At 44.9% G+C, this 22,348-nt stretch overlaps 1 protein-coding gene across 1 annotated transcript; it reads right to left on the bottom strand.

Annotated features, from left to right (window-relative positions):
- Positions 1-3,087: 3,087 nt before the first annotated feature.
- LOC105530290 (putative tripartite motif-containing protein 75) lies at positions 3,088-4,494 on the bottom strand. Its single transcript, XM_011967769.1, has one exon. It carries the CDS (start codon positions 4,492-4,494, stop codon positions 3,088-3,090), a length of 1,407 nt encoding a protein of 468 aa, XP_011823159.1.
- Positions 4,495-22,348: the final 17,854 nt, after the last annotated feature.

Below are 22,348 nucleotides of genomic sequence, written 5' to 3'. Positions count from 1 at the left end.
TAATATATATATATAGCGCCAATACAGATCCCACTTGAAAACAAATACTCAAAAGTCATCCAGTTTGCACTCGGTCCAAGTCTGAGGAAATGGACAGTTATTAATATTTATAGCTCAACAGCTAGTTTCTCAAATCTTAAGAAATTTAAAACTAGTTAAAATACACAATTTCACTGAGTTTTAGACAGAAGAGTAGGGATAAACATGTTCATTCAACTGTAAGTGTGTCCAGTCAAACTTCAGGTAGAAATGGCAGAGTCATACCAGAAACCTTAACTCAGAACATATGGATAAAGGGAAACATTTTTGCTTGTTCTTTTTATTTGAAGTACAAAGAATAGTACATAAAGTGAAACGTCCATCACCTAGACTTGACAATTATCGACATTTTGTTACATTTGCTTCGTTTACTCTTTTTTTTTTCTTTTTTTTTGGCTGGAGCTCTTTAATAAAAATCATAGAAATACAATTTCACCCCTAAATATTTTGCTCTGGATAAGAGCGTTTCCTCAATCACAATGCTGTCACACTTAGCAGAATTAACAGCTCCCTGTTATCACCTAACACCCTGCCATACTCACATTTCCCCTGCTGAGTCAGAAATATCTTTTTCGGTCTGGGCATAGTGGCTCGTGCCTGTATTCCTAACACTCTGGGAGGCTGAGGCAGAAGGGTCACTTGAGGCCGGGAGTTAAAAATGAGCTTGGTCAATGTAGTGAGACCCAATCTCTACTAAAAAATAAAATAAAATAAAATAAAATAAAATAAAAATAAAAATTGCCTGGATGGGTTGGGCATGGTGGCTCATGCTGTAATCCCAGCACTTTGGGAGGTGGAGGAGAGAGGATCATTTGAGGCTAGGACTTTGAACCCAGGCTAGGCAACCAAGACCCTGCCAGAAAATTAACAAATTAAAAGTTAACTGGGTGTCAGGTCCCTGTAATCCCAGCTACTTGGAAGGCTGAGTCAGGAGAATCGCTTGAACCCGGGAGGCAGAAGTTGCAGTGAGCTGAGATCGCATCATTGCACTCCAGCCTGGGTGACAGGAGCGAAACTCCGTCTCAAAAAAAAAAAAAAAAAAGTTAACTGGGCATGGTGGCACGCATGCCTGGGGTCCCAGCTACTCGGGAGGTTGAGGTGGTAGGATTGCTTGAGCCTGGGATGTTGAGGCTGCAGTGAACATGATCCTGTCACTGTGCTCCAGCCTGAGTAACAGAGCAAGACCCTATCTCAGAAAAAAAAAAAAAAAAAAAAAAAAAATCAGAGGCTGAGGTGAGAAGATCCCTTGAGCCCAGGAGTTCAAGGTTACGGCAAGCTATGATTGTGCCACTGCACTCTAGCCTGGGCAACAGGGTGAGACCTCATCTCTGAAAAAATTGAAAAATAAATAAAATAAAGTAGATAAGGGCTGGGCACAGTGGCTTACATCTGTAATCTCATCATTTTGGGAGGCTGAGGCAAAGGGAACCACTTGAGCTCAGGAGTTCAAGACCAACCTGGGCAATATAGTGAGTCCCATCTCTATTTAAAAAATAATACATATATAAAAATTAACTTTGGCGCATACACACACATATATAACTTCACCTTCATAACTTTCATGGAAAATAAAGTATTATGTCCATTTTATGCCCGAGTTTAAGCCCACTACCAGACATTAATGGAACCTAGATAGAAACCCAGATCCTTCTGGTTAAGTTCGTGTAGCATCCTAAGAGTCTATACCTGGACCTGTGGACATCTCCTTTTCCATAGTCAGAGGGAAAAATACCTTATTACTTTCTGTGTATGTTATAAAGCATTCCATTGACAAACCATTTAAGGGGCTGGTTTGTCAGTGATTGAAGGCACCCCTGGACATCTTTTTTTTTTTTTTGAGTCTTGCTTTGTCGCCCAGGCTGGAGTGCAGTGGCGCGATCTCGGCTCACTGCAAGCTCCACCTCCCGGGTCCATGCCATTCTTCTGTCTCAGCGCCCCCAGTAGCTGGGACTACAGGCACCCGCCACCATGCCTGACTAATTTTTTTTTTTTTTTTGATTTTTAGTAGAGACAGGTTTCACTGTGTTAGCCAGGATGGTCTCAATCTCCTCACCTCATGATCCGCCCGCCTCTGCCTCCCAAAGTGCTGGGATTACAGGTGTGAGCCACCGCGCCCGGCCACTCCGGATATCTCTTTACCACTGGCTGAGTCATCTTAACTAGGATACTTTGTCTTGAAACTGTTTTCTTAATTTTAAACTTTTTTTTTTTTTTTAACAGCTCACTGCCTACATCTCAGAGTTGTTTTAAAAATACTGCAACTCCTGAGACATAGTTACGACTCAATAAATGTTAGCTGTCTTTGTAAGAAAACATTCTGAGTAAATATAGGTATACCATCCTGCCAGTGACTCATCTTTTAGTCTCTGACATGGTATCTAACAGTAATGTCTGTTAGTAACAAGATTTTCCAGTTCTCTCCAGTGTCGTCATAAGTCGTTGTATTCCAAAGTACTATGCACAATAGCAAAGAATACAGGAAGAAATGAAAATTATGGGAGCAGAAACCTAATGTAGTGAGTGCCACCAGTAGGTGGCTTCTGGGGATAACAGAAAAAACTGTCAAAGCCTCACATGTTAAAGGCTAAAAATGCTTACCCTCTCCCTGTGTTGCCCACTCCACCCCTTTAAATTGTGCCCTGTGGTTTAACTAAGGGTTACAACCTGCTCCCTGCTTAGTATTTGTCAGGAATAGCACAATCCAACCTTTATACAGAGGAGACAAAATTGGTAAGTTTGTTCTAGTTCATCCTTTGCAAGCTCCATCTTCACTTTCTGCAAAACAGAAATAATCACCCTTATACTCAGTAATGTGCCAGGTCCATGCACATGATAGGTAACCCCCACGACATTCCTGGGAGGCAGCCATTCTTAGCCCTGTTTTATAGACAGTTGTTAGAACAACATAAAGTTTTCTTCTTGGAAACTGTGAAAGAAAAAAACTAGAGGGATTATATTCCTAAATATATTAATACAATAGCCTCTGCATCTTCCATTAAAAAAAAAAATTGACAACTAGTAAAATAGTTCAGCCTAACAGGTGGGTTTTCATTCACAAACTGTCCCTGTACAGATTCTGAGAGGTTGTGAATCTGGTCCTACATAGAAATAAGGCCGAAGAGGTCCAGTAAAAGTGTCAGTGAAAGTACAGATGTGAGATTTCTCAGCCATGTTATAGAATGAGATCTCACCCATCTCATAGTCCAGGAAAATGCCAATGGCCCTGGCTTTCACCTCTGACAATAGAGGGGTTGGAAAAGCCCCTGGTGCATGATAGCCGTCATCTTGCAGCTCAATTCTCCAACATTCCTGCGGGGCTGATGAGGGTCTCCTGGCCTTTGTGGGAAGAGAATCTTTGCAAATGCCAATAGCCCATTCCGACTTATCCCCCACTTCAATCTCCCAGAAATGCCTGCCAGAATGAAAATATGGAAAACCCAGAACAACTGGCTTGACTGTAAATCTTTTTGGGAAACTAGGAACCTTTTGTTTTCTCTTTGTAAATCTCACACATTTTTTATCTTCAGATACAATCAGGTTGGGGTGTGCTGTTTCAGGGTCTAGAACTATATCTACTTTAAATTTCTTTATAATTCTCTGCAGAGCAGAATACTGGGGAGGAAAACTGCAGCCATCTCTCTTTAAATGAATTGAAAAGATCGATGGGCTACTCTCGTTTTCAGACTCGTAGAAAATTTTAATTTGTGACAGCAATTCCAGTTCAGACAGCTCGCTGAGCTCTACTACCTTACTTAACTGGCTTTTGAGTGTGGCATTGTAGTTTGAAAATGCTGTTATGTTTGCACTGAGTTTCTGTTGATTGTCCTTCTCTTCTTCAGCTAATCTGGAGAGAACTGCCTGTTGTTCACAGTCTAAAAACTGGTTGAGGTGCTCAAATTCACAGGATAATTCCTGCCTTTGATTTTCCACCATCTCTCTCAGTTCTAAGGGCTTTTTGCTTTGAGTGTTTATTAATTTTTGGAGGTCTGCCAATTGCTTTTTCAGGGGCTGGACGTAACTGCAGAATCTTTTCCTGTAATGAATGGCAGCTTTCTCTATGGGCCTCACATGGTGGCCCTGGTGGTCAGGGGGCTGAGTGCACAGGGGACACAACACCACCAGGTCCTCCTGGCAGAAAACGCTCAGGGGCTGGTTGTGTTTCTCACACAAGGTGGTCTCTTCCTGCCTCCTTTTATTGCCCTTGGTGCTCTGGAGTAGCTTGGCAATTTCAATCATCCTTCCCAGCTGAGTGTTGCTCCTGAAGTGCCCCTCTTGACATTGGTGACGACAGACAGGGCAAGGGAACAATTCCTGTAGATCCAGCCAGGACTGTTGGATGCAGGAACGACAGAAGTTGTGCCCACATTCGATGGTGACGGGGTCATGCAGGTAATCCAGACAGATGGAGCACTTGGCTTCTGCTTGGAGTCCGGTCAGAGCTGCTGCCACTGCCATTGGGTTGTCAGTGAAGGTCTGGACCACGGTGAGCTTTCTTCAAGAGGTTGAGCTCGTGGGCACTCTTCAGTGAGAAGCAGATATGCTCTCAGATCTCACTGTCCCTCCTGGAGACAGCTGATGACCTCGCTACAGTCCCACTGGTTTCTCACATTGGTGGCAGCCCTTGAAGTTCTTTGAATCTTTGGATCCTTTAATTCCAACTGCCAAAAGGAGACCCACACACAGTCTGCTGGCAGCCACAGTCACAACTCTTCCAGTCTTTGGCTGCTCAGAGAAAATGATGCCAAGCTAAGCAGCTGTTGCCTCAAATCACTGGTTGCTGTGGGTGAGAAGACATTCCTTTCTTAAGAACAAAACAAGATGAAACAAACCAGAATTTACTTCAGGTGGTCCTAACCTCTACCACATTCTAGCCAAACACAAGTTATCCTCCCCTAGCCCCAGTCTTTTATTTCCGTGCCTTTATTATTGTGCCCCAGCTATTCCACATACTTGATACCACAGTCCCCACATCCCATCTACTCACCAGTCATCCTAACTGGGGTTGTGGGAACAGCTTAGGTCACGAGGCATAGAGACCGCCCAAATTAAAATACAGCCTCGGTTACCTATATCTGTAACTTGGAGAAATTTGCTTTACATCCCAAATTCTTGGAATTAGGTAAATAATGACAATCTCCCTTTAAACTTCTGTCTTGATAAGGTATTTCTAGCCTGGGCAACGTAGAGTGAGTCCGTCTCTACAAAAAAAAAAAATTAAAAAAAAAAATTAGTTGGGCGTGATGGTGCATACCTGTAGTCCCAACTACTTGGGAGGCTGAGGCAGGAGGAATCACTGAGCCATGGAGGTCAAGGCTCCAGTGAGCTCCAGTGAGCTGTCATTGTGGCACTGCACTCCAGCCTGGGTGACAGAGTGAGACTTTGTCTCTAATTAGGAAAAACCAAAAAAAGTCTCTGAGGGCTTAAGATCACATCTACCAAATTTACCTTGCTCTTACATCCTTGCTTCTCTACAGTTGAATAGGCCACAGAAGACCTATGTATTTGTGAAATAAAACCCAATGAGATAACACACTGAATATAAACAAAATTTGGAAAAATACTTTCAGTATTTACTGTTAAAATGTCATTATGTCTAAATGCCAAATACCATGCTCCCCAAAGGCGCATAGGAGAAACAGTTATGTAGATATTCCAACACTGTAGACTGTGAGGTAGAAACAAAGGCTGAGCTTGGTGGCTCACGCCTGTAATCCCAGCACTTTGGGAGGCCGAGGCGGGAGGGTTACTTGAGTTCAGGAGTTCGACACCAGCCTGGCCAACATGGTGAAACCCCATCTCTACTAAAAATACAAAAAAAATTAGCCTGGCATGGGGGCACATGCCTGTAATCTCAGCTAGTTGGGAGGCTGAGACACGAGAATCGCTTGAACCCAGGAGGCGGCGGTTGCAGTGAGCTGAGATTGCACCACTGCACTCCAGCCTGTGTGACAGAGCCAGAGGCTATCTCAAAAGCAAACAAACAAAAAACAAAAAAAAGACTTTAAAAGTTTTTCCTTTGCCATTGTAATTTGACAATGCTAATCCTATAAAAATGCATATGACTTGAACAAATATTCAAACATATATACAAAGATTGTTGTTGTTTTTGAGACAGGGTCTCTTCTGGTCCTTCAGTGGCATGATCATGGCTCACTCAAGTCTAATTTCTTGTTATTTTTTCTAGAGGTCTCGCCACATCACTCGGTCTGATCTCAAATTCCTGAATTCAAGCAGTCCTCCTGTCTCACCCTCCCAAAATGCGAGGATTACAGGTGTGAGCCACTGCACCAGGCTGAAAATGTTATTTTCCGTACTAGTTTAAACTTCAAAAAAGAGGAAGCATTGGAAAATGTCTAGTCAGTATTGGCAGAATAAACTATATTACATGTGTGTAACATACATTGTATACAAGGCAGTATCAAGCAGATTTTAAAGAAAAATAATAGCACCAAATATATTGATGCACACAACATATCCTAGGATTAAAAAAAAAGCAGGCATCTTCCTACTCCTTCCACCTGCTTTTCACTCTGTTCGCAGCTATCATCTCTTTCCCTTGGACCAAGGGGCCACCACATTCAGAATTTTGTGTTTTAGAAAATGGACTGGCCGAGGGCGGTGGCTCATGCCTATAATCCCAGCACTTTGGGAGGCCAAGGCGGGCAGATGACCAAGGTCAGGAGTTTGAGACCAGCCTGCCCCAAATGGTGAAACCCCTTCTCTACTAAAAATACAAAAAAATTAGCCAGACATGGTGGCGGGTGCCTATAATCCCAGCTACTTGGGAGGCTGAGGCAGGAGAATGGCTTGAACCCGGGAGGTGGAGGTTGCGGTGAGTCGAGATCGCACCACTGCACACCAGCCTGGGTGACAGAGCAAGACTCTGTCTCAGAAAAAAAAAAAAAGAGAGAGAGAGAGAAAGAAAGAAAAAGAAAATAGACATTGTACATAGATTGTTTATTATGTGAGCATGCCCAGAAAGGTTTCGGAAACACTCTCTTATCAAACCCTGTGGTCCACGGCCTCAGTAATAAAAACACACTTTTATCAGACAGTATAGTCCATGGCCTCGGAAATTACTCCCAGGATCCAGTGAAGGGACAGTCCTGAAGACAGACCTTTCTTTGGAATATGCAGGGATCCCTCAACTCAAGTCTGCTGAGTTCCCCCTCACTGCAGGGTCTGAGGAATCATTTCCTTTTTTAAAAACAATCACTTTTATTAACTTATTTATTTTTAATAGAGATGGGGTCTTGCCGTATTGCCCAGGCTGGTCGTGAACTCCTGGCCTCTCAAAGTGTTGGGATTATAGGTGTAAGCCACCTCACCAAGCTGAAAAAATATATATTTTAAAGAGATGGGTTCTCCCACTCTGGCCAACATGGTGGAACCCCATCTCTACTAAAAATACAAAAATTACCTGGGTGTTGATGGGTGTGGATAGCTGATGTCTGTAATCCCAGCTACTCCAGAGGCTGAGGTGGGAGAGTCGCTTGAACCCAGGAGGCAGAGGTTGCAATGAGCTGAGATCGCACCACTGCACTCCAGCCTGAGCAATACAGTGAGACTCAAAAAAAAAAAAGAGAGAGAGAGAGAGAGGCAGGGTCTCACTATGTTACTCAGGCTTGTGTGGAACTCCTGGGCTCACGTGATCTACCTGCATCGGCCTCCCAAAGTGCTGAGATTACAGGCATGAACCACCACGCCCGGCACACTTCTTGATCAAGTATAAATTTCTGGAGCAGAGTGTATGTGTACTTCTCTTGCCCGGAGGCATCTCTGGACAGCTGATCCAGAGTCCTGCCAAGCTCAGGTCCTGCCACTATTTGCTTTCCTTAGCTCCTCCTCTTTGTTCGGATCTCAGGCTTCCCCTCTGGTCTCATTTTCCAACGTCGAGGTTCAGTATCAAACACCTCTCCTTTGTAAAATGTAGTTATCGCCAGGCAAGGTGGCTCAGGCCTGTAATCCCAGCACTTTGGGAGGCCAAGGTGGGTGGATCACCTGAGGTGGGAAGTTGGAGACCAGCCTGATCAACATGGAGAAACCCCGTCTCTACTAAAAATAAAAACTAGCCAGGCATGGTGGTGTATGCCTGTAATCCCAGCTACTTGGGAGGCTGAGGCAGGAAAATCGCTTGAACCTGGGACGCGGAGGTTGCGGTGAGTCAGGATCGTGCCACTGCACCCCAGCCTGGACAACAAGAGCGAAACTCCATTGCAAAAAAAAAAAAAAAAAAAAAGTAGTTATCTTAGCAGGTGCAGTGGCTCACGCTTGTAATACTAGTGCTTTGGGAAGCAGAGCTGGGAGGATCGCTTGAGCCCAAGGAATTCAAGACCAGCTCTGGGCAATAGAGTGAGACCCCGTTTCTACCAAAAAAAAAAAAAAAAATTTTTTTTTAATGGTTGAGTTTGATTCCTGGTGTTCCCTTATTAACTGTGTGGCCTTGGGGGAGCTATTTAACCCCTCCTGGCCTAAGTCTGTCCTTTGTAAGCAAGCATAGTGGTTAAATAAAGGAAGATCAAGTCCATAAACAGCCTGATGGGGACCTCAGGGCCTTGTATCAGGACTCTAATCCCCCCACCCCACCCCCCCAACTCTATACACAAACCATCCCTCACTGCTACATCCTGGAAGGTAATTCCACACTCGCCATCAGACCAGCATTTCTGGGAATGTTCCCAGACAAGTATCAGTCATCTCATTTTCTGACTCCTTAGGACAGGGTGGGCTCTGGGCTTAACTTTTTTTAGTAAGCATTATGGTGACTTAGGACAAAACTAATAAATAAATGAGGAACAATAATAAATAAATGGCATGCATTTTAAAATAACCTTATGCCGCAGGCGCGGGAGGTCATGCCTGCAATCCCAGCACTTTGGGAGGTCGAGGTGGGCGGATCACAAGGTCAGAAGATTGAGACCATACTGGCCAACATGGTGAAACCCTGTCTCTGCTAAAAATACAAAAAATTAGCTGGGTGTGGTAGCACGCGCCTGTAGTCCCAGCTACTGGGGAGGCTGAGGCAGGAGAATCACTTGAACCCGGAAGGTGGAGGTTGCAGTGAGTCAAGATAGCCCCATTGCACTCCAGCCTGGGCAACAAGGCAAGACTCTGTCTCAAAAAAAATAAATAAATAAAATAAAAATACAAAAATTAGCCTGGCTAGTGAAGAGTGCCTGTAATCCCAGCTACTCAGAAGGCAGAGGCAGGAGAATCGCTTAAACCCAGGAGGCAGAGGTTGCAGTTAGCCGAGATCACCCCAGTGTACTTCAACCTGGGTTGCACAGCGTGATGGCGGCTCAAAAAAATAAATAAAAATAAAAACATAAAATAACCTGATGCCGAGTTTGGGTTCCCTTGTGAGGTGCAAACTCCTTCTAGGCACAGAGCAGGTACTCAATAGGCCACGGGTTTCACTACACTCCAGCCTCCAGCACCCACAGAGTGTCACCTCCCAACTTACCTGGAGCAGGGGGAGCTCTGCGGTGGTCCTTTATCCGTGCAAGAGGCCACACACTAGATACTAACTAAACACACATGGAAAGTGCAGCTGTGAGGACTCCACCCAGCTAAGACCAGCTTCCACCTGGAAGTGGGAGGGGTAAGGGCAAGAGAGGGTGGGGGAGGCTTCCTCCCTGTAAGCACTTAAGTGTCCTTGGCCTTGATCTGAGAACTTGGGAGTCTTTTTTGTAATAACTGAATAGGGCAGGTTTGCGTTTGCTCATGCAAATAACCAGAGCCCGCCTTATTTAGATGAGTGAAAAGAAACAGAGAAGTTGAGAAAGACTAAAGGAGATTTCAACCCAGAGCCTGCAACTGGGCTACCTGCTGAAAGATATTCTTACAGAAGATTAACAGCAAGGGTGTCGGCCAGGCACGGTGACTCGGGCCTGTAATCCCAGCACTCTGGGAGGCAGAGGCGGGTGGATCACTTGAGCCCAAGAGTTCGAGACCAGCCTGGGCAACATGGTGAAACCCCATCTCTACCAAAAGTACAAAAAGTAGCCGCGGGTGGTGGGGCAGGCACTTGTAGGCCCGGCTACTTGGGGGTGCTGAGGTGGGATGGTCGCTTGAGCCTGGGAGGTTGAGACTGCAGCAAGCCAAGATCGTGTCACTTCGCTCCAGCCTGGGTCTCAGAGTTGAAGACCTTGTCCCGAAAAAGAGTGAGAGTACTCACATAAAGCATGCACTGGCCCGCAGGTGCACCCTTAGTATAAGGAAATGTTTGCAAAATAACCAAAGTCTTTTTTTTTTTTTTTTTTTTTTTTCCAGACTGTCTTTCCCAGACAGAGTCTGGCTCTGTTACCCAAGCTGGAGTGCAGTGGCAGTAAAGGAGGAGACCAACCCTCATAGCGTCTTATGCCCAATTTCTTCCTCCAAAGAAAGAAGTAAAAACTAAAAGGCAGAAATGAAATCCACAGGCAGACAGCCCAGTGCCGCACCCTGGGCCTGGTAGTTCAAGATCGACCCTTGACCTAATCGGTTATCTATAGATTACAGACATTGTATAGAAAAGCACTGTGAAAATTCCTATCCTGTTTTGGTCCGATCTAATTACCGGTGCATGCAGCCTGCAGTCACATACCTCCTGCTTGCTCAGTCAATCACGACCCTCTCACGCACACCCCTTAGAGTTGTGAGCCCTTAAAAGGGACAGGAATTACTCACTCAGAGAGCTCGGCTCCTGAGACAGGAGTCTTGCAGACACTCCCAGCCGAATAAAACGCTTCCTTTAACTCAGCGTCTGAGGGGTTTTGTCTGCGACTTGTCCTACTACTACAGCAGGATCTCAGCTCACTGCAACCTCCGCCTGCTGGGTTCAAGCAATTCTCCTGCCTCAGCCTCCGGAGTACTTGGGATTACAGGCATGAGCCACCACACCCAGCTAATTTTTGTATTTTTGGTAGAAACGGGGTTTCACCATGTTGGCCAGGTTGGTCTCAAACTCCTGACCTCAAGTGATCCGCCTGTCTCAGCCTCCCCAAGTGCTGGGATTACAGGTGTGAGCCACTGCGCCCCGCCTAAAGTTATATATTTGTCTACTACATATAAAAAGTAATTCTTATTTTGTGGGGGCGGGACAGAGTCTTGCTCGTCACTCAGGCTGGAGTCCAGTGATCACAGTTCACTGTGCCCTCAACTTTCTAGGCTCAAGCGATCCTCTCACCTCAGCCTCCGGAGTAGCTGGGACTACAAGCACATACAGGATTTTAAAAAGTAATTCTAAAGTGATTCTTACCTGGGCACAGTGGCTTATGCCTTTTATCCCAGTTCTTTGGGAAGCAGAGCGGGGAGGATCCCTTTAGCGCAGGAGTTGGAGACTGCAGTGAAGTGTGATCACAGCACTGCATCCATCCTGGGTGACAGCGCAAGACCCCGTCTCTAAAACAAACTAAAGTGATTTTTAAATTGGAGTATAGACAACAACATTGGGTAATGGCTGCATGGAGATTCATTATCTATACTCTCTACTTTGTGGAAGTTTAAAAATGTTTATAATAATATTCTTAAAAGATTTAACTGAGAAACAGAAAGGTTTTGTAGGCAAAAACATTGCATTGTGTTCAATATATATATTAAACATATCAATTTATGGCCAGGTGCGGTGGCTTACATCTGTAATCCCAGCACTTTGGGCAGCCTCGGCGGGCAGATCACTTGAGGTCAGGGGTTTGAGACAAGCCTGGACAACATGGTGAAGCTCCGTCTCTATGAAAAATCCAAAAAATTAGCTGGGTGTGGCGGCTGGCACCTGTAATCCCAGCTATTTGGGAGTCTGAGGCAGGGAGAATTGCTTGAACCCGGGAGGTGGAGGTTGCAGTGAGCTGAGATGGTGCTACTGCACTCCAGCCTGGGTGACAGAGTGAGGCTCTGTCTCAAAAACAACAAAAGAAAACAAAACAAAACAGGAATCTTGATTTCTCCTCAACTCTGAAGCCAGAAACCTGACCCTCTTGCAGTCTTGTCCACCTCAATCAATGGAACGTGGAACCTTTGTTCACCTAGTATTTGAAGCAGAAAATCAAGAAGGCATCTCTGATTTCCCTCATACTCTTGCTCCCTACAAATCCACCATCAAGTCCTGCTGTCCTGCCCCACACTGTGTCCCTGAGCTCTGACACACCCTCCTTGAGGACACCTGGGAACCGTCACCTGGTTAGCTGACCCTGGCTGTCCTCCCTCATCCTCCACCCCTCAGAATCCAGTGCTGTCACCTGGGATGCTAATTTGGGGGCTGTGTCTGGCTTCATGTGTGTCCTGTGAAGGCAGAAGACAGATGGATGACAGATCGGCAAGAAGCCATGAGTCCTAAGGGGACGGCAGAGAAAGAGTCATCTGTCCCAGAAAGCAAAGCGAGCAAGGGGCAGCTGTCAGGGGCCTGCAGCAGGGGCCTGCTCCTAGGGGACAGGGACAACTGTAAAGGGACTGATAAAAATGCGTGGGAGGCAGGGCGTGGTGGCTCCCGCCTGCAATTCCAGCACTTTGGGAGGCCGAGACGGGCGGATCACAAGGTCAGGAGATCGAGACCATCCTGGCTAACACGGTGAAACCCCGTCTCTACTAAAAGTACAGAAAAATAGCCAGGCAAGGTGGCGGGCGCCTGTAGTCCCAGCTACGTGGGAGGCTGAGGCAGGAGAATGGCGTAAACCCGGGAGGCGGAGCTTGCAGTGAGCCGAGATCAGGCCACTGCACTCCAGCCTGGGCGACAGAGCGAGACTCCGTCTCAAAAAAAAAAAAAAAAAAAAATGCACGGGAGCGGGGCAAAGGCCAGAGTGGCTCTAATGGGAGACAAGAGATAAACACTCATTATAATTCCTAAAGGTAAGCAGCCCAGAGCCCGAAGTCAAAGTAAAAGAATAGATTATTTGGGTTAATTTACATTTCTGAGGTAAGTGATCCTTTCTCAATTCTGTCCCTCCCACCTATTAGCTGATTCCATTTGGTTTTGGCCCCACCCTACGATTATAAAGGAAATAATCAAAATACAGCAGTTTTTCTGCCAAAGGGGTTTTAATGCCAAAATGAGTGAGAGTATAGCAGGAGGAGCCGCAGACAAAACCTCGCAGACACCGAGTTGTAGAAGGAAGGGCTTTATTCAGCTGCGAGCATTGGCCAGCTACTGCCTTAAAATCCGAGCTCCCTGAGTGCAGTTTCTGTCCCTTTTAATCTGAGGACTCACAGCATTAAAGATTTCACATGAAAGGGTCGTGATTGATTTGAGCAAGCAGGGGGTATGTGAGAGGGGCTGCATGCACCGGTGGTCAGAGTGAAACAGAACAGGGCAGGGAGTTTCACAATGTTCTTCTATACAATGTCTGGAATCTATGAATATCATTGGTTTCTAAGTTATGAGTTGATTTTTAACTACTGGGTTTAGGCCAGGCAAGCTCAGGCCTGGTTTCGGGCCTGGCGCCGGGCTACCTGTCTTTGGTTTTACTTTCTTGTCTTTTCTTAAAGCAGGTACTGAGTATAAAACAATATAAAACAATATGAGAGGGTCTCTGTCTTTCCTTAAGAGTTCTGTCTTAAAAATGAAACTGAGTGGCCAGGCACGTGGCCAACGCCTGTAATCCCAGCACTTTAGGAGGCTGAGGCGGGCAGATTGCCTGAGCTCAGGAGTTGGAGACAAGCCTGGGCCACATGGTGAAACCCCATTTCTACTAAAAATACAGAAAATCAGCCGGGCGTGGTAGTGCATGCCCATAATCCCAGCTACTCGGGAGGCTGAGACAGGAGAATCCCGGGAGGCGGAGGTTGCAGTGAGCCGAGATCACGCTACTGCACTCCAGCCTGGGCGACAGAGCAAGACTCTGTCTCAAAAACAAACAAAAAGGTGAAACTGAATGTTTTCAATCCTCTAAACTATAGTAGAGTTTTAAAATAGTTTAAATGTTTAATATTTTCTGGGAAAAGAACAGAGATGAAGACCATCAGAGGATTGTAGAGTGCTGTGTGCTGGTTGCCTCTTCACATACTCCCTGAGTGCTCTCAGACACACCCCGGGGACGTACACTGCCTTTTATCTGTTGAGGAGACCCAAGCCTATATCTCATCAATAGATTACTAATATCTTTCCCGATTCTAAATTATTTCAGTCATGCTCTGCCATTTATTAGCTCCACAACCCTGAGCAAGTAATTTATAATCTCCTTGAATTTTATTTTTTTCACCTGTAATATGAGGACATGCGTGCATATATACTTGATCACAGTTACCCCCTGGCATTGCTTATTAGTATTAACAAAAGAACACATTAATCTGTAAATCTTGTTTGGAGCCTGAATTAAACAAACTAACTCTAAAATACACAAATTTTGAGGCAGCCTGCAGAATTTGAAAGGAGAAAAGATATTTGATGATACTGAAATTACATTTAATTTTTAAAGAGTGATTATGATATTACTGTTACTTTTTTTTTTTTAATTTGAGATGGGGTCTCAACATATTGCCCAGGCTGGTCTTGAACTCCTGCCTCAAGTGATCCTCCTGTTACTGGAGTGGGTCTCGATCCGGATCCCAAGAGAGAGTTCTTGGATCTCGTGCAAGAAAGAATTCAGGGCGAGTCCGTAAAGTAAAGTAAAAGCAAGTTCATTAAGAAAGTAAAGGAATAAAAGAATGGCTACTCCACAGAGCACCCTAAGGGCTGCTGGTTGCCCATTTTTATGGTTATTTCTTGATGATATGCTAAACAAGGGGTGGATTATTCATGTCTCCCCTTTTTAGACCATATAGGGTAACTTTCTGATGTTGCCATGGAATTTGTAAACTGCACTAATGGGAGTGTAGCAGTGAGGACAACCAGAGGTCACTCTCCTCGCCATCTCGGTTTTGGTGGGTTTTGGCCGGGTTATTTACTGCAAACTATTTTATCAGGAAGGTCTTTATGGCCTGTATCTTGTGCCGACCTCCTATCTCATCCAATGTCTTAGAACGAGTAAGCATCTGGGAATGTAGTCCCATAGATATCAGCCTTATTTTACTCAGCCCCTACTCAAGATGGAGTTGCTCTGGTTCAGACACCTCTGACACTCCCACCTCAACCTCCCAAAGTGCTGGGATTACAGGCATGAGCCACCACATCTGGCCTATTACTGTTATTTTATTTTATTTCATTTTTTGAGACAGGGTCTCAGTTTTGTCAACAAGGCCGGATGTGGTGGTGCAAACACCATTCACTGCAGCCTCGACTTCCCAGGCTCAAGTGATCCTCCCATTTCAGCTCCCAAAGCAGCTGGGACTACAGGCTATATTACCGTTATTTTAAAAAAGACTCTTTATCCTTTAGAGATATATGCTGAAGTATCTTTGGATCAAATGACATGATGTCTTCAAATGATATGATTAACTATAAAAGAGTCTAAGTATAGGAGGTCAGGACCAGCATGGGCAGATAAAACAAGATTGGCCACATGTACATGACTGCTGAAAAAAAGAGATTCAAGAGATCTTTGCTATTCTTTTTACTTGTGCATATGATTGAAATATCTTTTTATAAAATTGGGTTTATGTACTTGGTTTTATAGACAGGACCTCGCTCTGTCACCCAGGCTGGAGTGCAGTGGTGCAATCATGACTTACTGCAGTCTCTACCTCCTGGGCTCAAGTGATCCTCCTGCCTCAGCCACTCGAGTAGCTGGGACTACAGGTGCACACCACCATACCAGGCTGTTTTTGTTTTTGTTTTTTTTTTTTATTTTTTGTAGAGACAAAGGTCTCAGTATACTGCCCAGGCTGGTCTTGAAGTCCTGGTCTCAAGTGAACCTCCTGCCTCAGCCTCCCAATGCTCTGGGATTATAGGCATGAGTCACTCTGCCTGGCTTTGACATTTCTTATAATTAAAAAAAAAAAGCAAGTACAGGAAAAAAGAATATATGTAAATATATGGAATATATGGAATTAATATCTATATTATTTTTACACAAACATCATAGTATAAAAATATCTAAACATACAGAATAGGAAATCATAATACTATCACCCAAAAATACAGTTCGTCCTCAGTATCTGCCAAGTTCTGCATCCCGGGATTCTTCTCTTTTCTTTTTTCTACACCATCTGGAAATCAAAGTCTGTATCCCAGGATTCAACCAATCACTAATGGAATATTTTCCATCAGGTGTGGCAGAAGCCTCCATATTGAGGCAAACTGTAAGGGATCTGAGAATCCATCTGAATTTTGTTATCCAAGGGAGTCCTGGAGCCAATCCTCTGCAGATACCGAAGGGTGATTGCAATCATATTCTAAAGTATGTATATTGAGACTTTTTTTGTTTTTTTAGAGAGAGGGAGTGTCACTCTGTCGCCCAGGCTAGGGTGCAGTGGTGCTATCATGGCTCACTACAGCCTCAAGCTCTTGGGCTCAAGCAATCCTCCCTCTTCAGCCTCCCAAGGAACTGGTACTACAGGCATGGACCACCATTCTGGCTAATTTTTTTTATCGTAGAGACAGTCTTGCTAAGTTGTCCAGACTGGTCTTGAACTCCTGGGCTTAAGACATCCTCCAGCCTCAGCAGCAGTATATTTTTTCAAAAAGTATATTGTAAACCTTTTTCTAGAGAATATATTTAGTACTCTTTCTCTCTCTTTATATATATATACTCTATTTATATATATATATATATATATACTCTATATATACTCTATATACTTTATATATATATATTCTCTCTATATATACTCTATTTAGTACCTCTTAGGGTCATACAGCATCATGTAAGTACAGTATAATTTATTAAATCACTCTCAATATCTAGGCTGTTTTAAAATTTTGACATTAAATATAAGGCTATGGGAAAATTCCTTGCAATTTCGGCAAGGATTCCTTTTCTCTTTTCTTTCCTTTTCTTTTCGTTTCTTTTTAGTAGAGACGAGGTTTCTCCATGTTGGTCAGGCTGGTCTTGAACTCCTGAGCTCAGGCAATCTGCCCACCTCAGCCTCTAGGATTACAGGCGTGAGCCACTGAGCCTGGTGTGAGCTAGTCTCGACACTGCACTCCAGCCTGTGCAACAGAGACCTGTCTCTAAGTTGTTTTTTGTTTTTGTTTTTGTTTTGAGACGGAGTCTCGCTCTGTCCCCCAGGCTGGAGTGCAGTGGCCGGATCTCAGCTCACTGCAAGCTCCGCCTCCCAGGTTTACGCCATTCTCCTGCCTCAGCCTCCCGAGTAGCTGGGACTACAGGCACCGGCCACCTCGCCCGGCTAGTTTTTTGTATTTTTTAGTAGAGACGGAGTTTCACCGGGTTAGGCAGGATGGTCTTGATCTCCTGACCTCGTGATCCGCCCGTCTCAGCCTCCCAAAGTGCTGGGATTACAGACTTGAGCCACCGCGCCCTGCCTAAGTTTTACATATAAATAGAATTTACATATAAGGAAAAGACTTCCAAGGCAGCCTTGTTCACCTATGGTCCATTATGCACAACATTCACTATACTCAGCAGCCCGAAAACCAAACAGACCTAAGGATAAAAAATGCAAATCAATGTTTGGAAGATCTTGAATGTTTGTGTCCAAAGAAATCTGTGTTATTTAATACCAAAATATCCCATTAGCTTTCTACATTCTTCCTGTCTTTCCAAAAAGGCAGGGAGGTGATGGGTGTTTTCCTTGTGTCCTGAATCCTTGTCAGTTAGAGGGTTAAATGATTTATCTCAACCAGGTTACACTGGTAGGAAGTAAGCAGTAAGTCTGGATTCCAACTCACCTAACATCTACTTGAATCCAAATAGTTTGCTTTTATTACAGCTCCAGTCTGCCTAAGTAGAGTGATTTGGGGTGCCCAGGGTGTGGAAGGGAGGAAAAGAGAAAATGGGGCTTGGAGGGATGGGTGGTCATTAAGTGTGGGAGGGAAAAAAAAATGCAGTTAACTTGATAGGAAGAGGGGCCTTTGGGGGAGGGGAGCCAGCAGGTGGCCGGACATGCCATCTTCTCACCTACAGAAATGAAATAGGGCCAGCTAGGCAGCCAGTCTTCCCATTACCTCTGAGTGTTCTATTTATGTCGTTTCCCCTCCAGGGTCAAAGATCTTTCCTTTAAAACACAGCACTTTCTTCAGTGCCCTCGGCTGTGTCTTGTGGCATTCCTTTCATTAGTTTCAATTGTTTATAAGCAATTACAGTACAAGATACTATGCTAACTAAGGCTTTGGTCAAACGGTTGGAGAGCTTCAGTCTCTGCTTTCGCTGAGGAGGGCGTTTATAAATCTAGTCATAGGACAGACACTGCAAGAGTCATTTTACTAGGTGTCCTGAGTGGGTTTTTTTGCTGTTGTTTGTTTGTTTTGAGACAGGGTTTCACTGTGTCGCCTCACCTGGGCGGTGGAATGCGGTGGCACAATTAGGGATCATTGCAGTCTCTTACAAATCCCAGTCTCAAGTGATCCCCAAACTTCAGCCTACCAAGTAGCTGAGACTACACGCATGGGCCACCATGCCCGGCTAATTTTTTCCGTGTTTTTGTAGAGGCAGGGGTCTCACTGTGTTGCCCAAGATGATCTCTCAAACTCCTGGGCTCAAGCGATTTTCCTGGCCTCCTAAAGTGTTGAGATTATAGGCATGAACCACTGCGCCCAGCAGTCCTGGGTGTTCTGATGCCGCAGAACAGTGGCCTACAGGAGCAGATGACAGGCTTACCTCCCCTAGTGTGACCCGGCCTATGAAGGCTTCCTGGGGAAATGGCTAAGATCAAGCTAAGGCCTCAGTCTAAATCAGGGGTAACCAATCTTTTGGCTTCTCTGGGCCACATTGGAAGAATTGTCTTGGACCACACATAAAATACATTAACACTAACAAACAGCTGATGACCTTAAAAAAAAAATGCAAAAATGGGCCGGGCACGGTGGCTCACACCTGTAATCCTAGCACTTTGGGCAGAGGCAGGCAGATCACAAGGTCACGCATTGGAGACCACCCTGACCAACATGGTTAAACCCTGTCTCTACCAAAAATACAAAAATTAGCCGGGGTTTGGTGGCAGCATGCCTGTAATCCCAGCCACTCAGGAGGCTGAGGTAGGAGAATCGCTTGAACCCGGAGGCAGAGGTTGCAGTAAGCCCAGATACGGAGGTCGTGGAGGTTGCAGTGAGCCCAGACCGCGCCACTGAACTCCAGCCTGGGCGACAGAGCAAGACTCTAAATAAATAAATAAATGCAAAAAAATCTCATGTTTTAAGAAAGTTTATGAATTTATGTTGGGCTGCACTCACAGCTGTTTTAGGATGCATGCAGCCTGCAGGTTGTGGGTTAGACAAGCTTGGTCTAAGTAGTGATCATCTGGGTGAAGGAGACTATACTTGTACAGCACGTATAACGGTAACTTTGTGCCGTTTTACCAACATCTCCCCACTCTCCCGCCTCCCAGCCCCTGTTGACTACCATTCTACTCCCTGCTTCTATGTATTCAATCTTTTAAGATTTCACATATATGTGAGATCACGCCATAGTTTTATTTATTTATTTTTTGTTTTGCTTTTGAGACGGAGTCTCGCTCTGTCACCCAGGCTGGAATGCAGTGGCGCGGTCTCGGCTCACTGCAACCTCTGCCTCCTGGGTTCAAGCGACTCTACTCCCTCAGCCTCCCAAGTAGCTGAGACGACAGGCACACAACACCACGCCTGGTTAATTTTTTTTTTTTTGAGACGGAGGCTCGCTCTGTTGCCCAGGCTGGAGTGCAGTGGTGCGATCTCCACTCACTGCAAGCTCCGCCTCCCAGGTTCACGCCGTTCTCCTGCCTCAGCCTCCCATGTAGCTGGGATTACAGGCGCCCGCCACCGCGCCCGGCTAATTTTTGTATTTTTAGTGGAGACAGAGTTTCATCATGTTGGCGAGGATAGTCTCGATCTCTTGACCTCATGATCCACCCTCCTCAGCCTCCCCAAGTGCAAGGATTACAGGCGTGAGGCACTACGCCCAGCTGCCATAGCTTTATTTCTGTGTCTGGTTTATTTCATTCAGCATAATGTCCTCCAGGTCCGCCCATGTTGTCACAAATGACAAGATCTCCTTTTCTTTTTTCTTTTTGGCTGTAAATTTATTCATTGCAAAATAATCTTCTCCAGTTTTACCGAGGTGGCTGACCACGTCCATGACCAAATCTGCCTGTAAACTGGAATTCAGTTGCTGACCCAGCCCCAGCCTCAGCTTTCTTGTTGGCACCAGGGGGCACAGCACTCCGTCGGTTGGTATCTCTGTCGGCTTCCCCTCTTGTGAGTCTTGCAGGTCACTCACCCTACAGACCTTCAGGCCAAGGCCTGCCAGTCTCCAGACAGCTGCGGCGTCGAGTGGCAGGCCCAATCTCTCGGGGGTAGATGAAGGTAATCACGGAGATACTGGGGTAATCATGGAGATACTTTACCTCAGTGGTAAGGTAACAGTAGAAATGTCTCCAGGCACTGGGCCTGGTGGCTCATGCCTGTAATCCCAACATTTTGGGAGGCTGAGGTGGGTGGATCACCTAAGATTGGGAGTTCGAGATCAGCCTGACCAACATGGAGAAACTCCGTCTCTACTAAAAATACAAAATTAGCCGGGGGTGGTGGTCAATGTCTGTAATCCCAGCTACTCAGGAGACTGAGGCAGGAGAATCACTTGAACCTGGGAGGTGGAGGTTGTGGTGAGCCGAGATCGCACCACTGCACTCCAGCCTGGGGACAGAGTGAGACTCCATCTCAAAATAAATAAATAAATAAATAAATAAAGTCAAAATAAATACATAATCAAATAATCCCATATTTCCATCAATCAGCATTCAACATTCATCAGGATTTCACTAATTCCTGTTTTCTCCTCCTTTTAATTGCTGTCATTGAGGGGGAAGTACCCACTCCAACAAATATGGGTATAATCTTAGATAACCTTTATTATATTTAACAAAACAAGCAATGCTTCCTCCTTGGTATTATTTTATTCTTAATATGTATTGAAAATTCCCCAAGTGCCTTATAAAATGTCTTTTTGGCCAGGTGCCATGGCTTACGCCTGTAATCCCAGCACTTTAGGAGGCAGAGGTGGGTGGATCACCTGAGGTCGGGAGTTCAAGACCAGCCTGGACAACATGGTGAAACCCCATCTCTACTAAAAATACAAAAATTAGCTGGGTGTGGTGGCACGTGCCTGTCATCCCAGCTACTTGGGAGGCTGAGGCAGTAGAATCACTTGAGCCTGGGAGGCAGAGGTTGCAGTGAGCCTAGATTGTGCCATTGCACTCCAGCCTGGGTGACAGAGCAAGACTCCATCTCAAAAAAAATTAAAATAAAATAAAATGTCTTTTTTTCTTTTTTGAGACGGAGTTTCGCTCTTTTTGCATGAACCACCGCGCCCGGCCAATAAAATGTCTTTTTAAAGTTGATTTGTTCAAATCTGGATTGAAAGAAGTTTTGTGTTTTACATTTAGAAATTTTATTGGTTTCAACTAAAAAAATATCATTGCCTTGTTGAGTAGAGTAGGTAACTGTCCTGTATTATTTCACACATTTCTGTGTCATTTCCTGTCACTTAACTTGTTCCTTGACCTCCATATTTTCTGTAAACTGAGAGTTATAAAGGCTTGCTAAATTCAGATTTAACTTTTTTCTTGACAAGAATAATTCATAGATGATGTAGTGTACAGTTGACTCTTGAACAACATGGGTACAAGCTGAGCAGATCCACTTATACAGATTTTATTCTGCCTCTGCTACCTGAGACCAACTTCTCCTTTTCTTCCTCAGCCTACTCAATGTGAAGATGACGAGGATGTAGACTTTTATGATCCACTTCCACTTAATGAATAGTAAATATATTTTTCCTATGATTTTTTTCCTTTTTTCTTTTTTGAGACAGGGTTTCGCTCTGTCACCCAGGCTGGAGTGCAGTAGCACAATTATAGTTCACCACAGCCTCGGCCTCCTGGACTTAAGTGATCCTCCTGCCTCAGCCTCCCAAGTAGCCGGGACAACAGGTACTCACCACCATGCCTGGCTAAATTTTAACATTTTTTGTAGAGGTAGCATCCCACTATGTTGTTCAGGTTGGTCTCAAACTCCTGGGCTCAAGTGACCTCCCATAGTGCTGGGATTACAGGTGTAAGCCTCTGTGTCCAGCCTTCAGCGTTTGTTTTTTTTTTTTAATTTTTTGCCTTCCTGAGCTGTAAACATCCACTTTTAATAAGGATTTAACTTTCTCATATCAGAAACAGGGCTTGGTTGCCCTTAATATTGTTACCAGTTCTCTAGTTCTGTTCCTCAACGTATTTGATCCAGGTATCTGCCTTATACAACAGCCTCCTGGTGACCATCTCCCTAATAAAACATGTAGGTAAAACCTACCTGACTCACCGC

Source organism: Mandrillus leucophaeus, unplaced genomic scaffold (assembly GCF_000951045.1).
Source record: "Mandrillus leucophaeus isolate KB7577 unplaced genomic scaffold, Mleu.le_1.0 Scaffold81, whole genome shotgun sequence".
Taxonomy (NCBI): domain Eukaryota; kingdom Metazoa; phylum Chordata; class Mammalia; order Primates; family Cercopithecidae; genus Mandrillus; species Mandrillus leucophaeus.
This window is presented reverse-complemented; position numbering and strand designations above follow the sequence as displayed.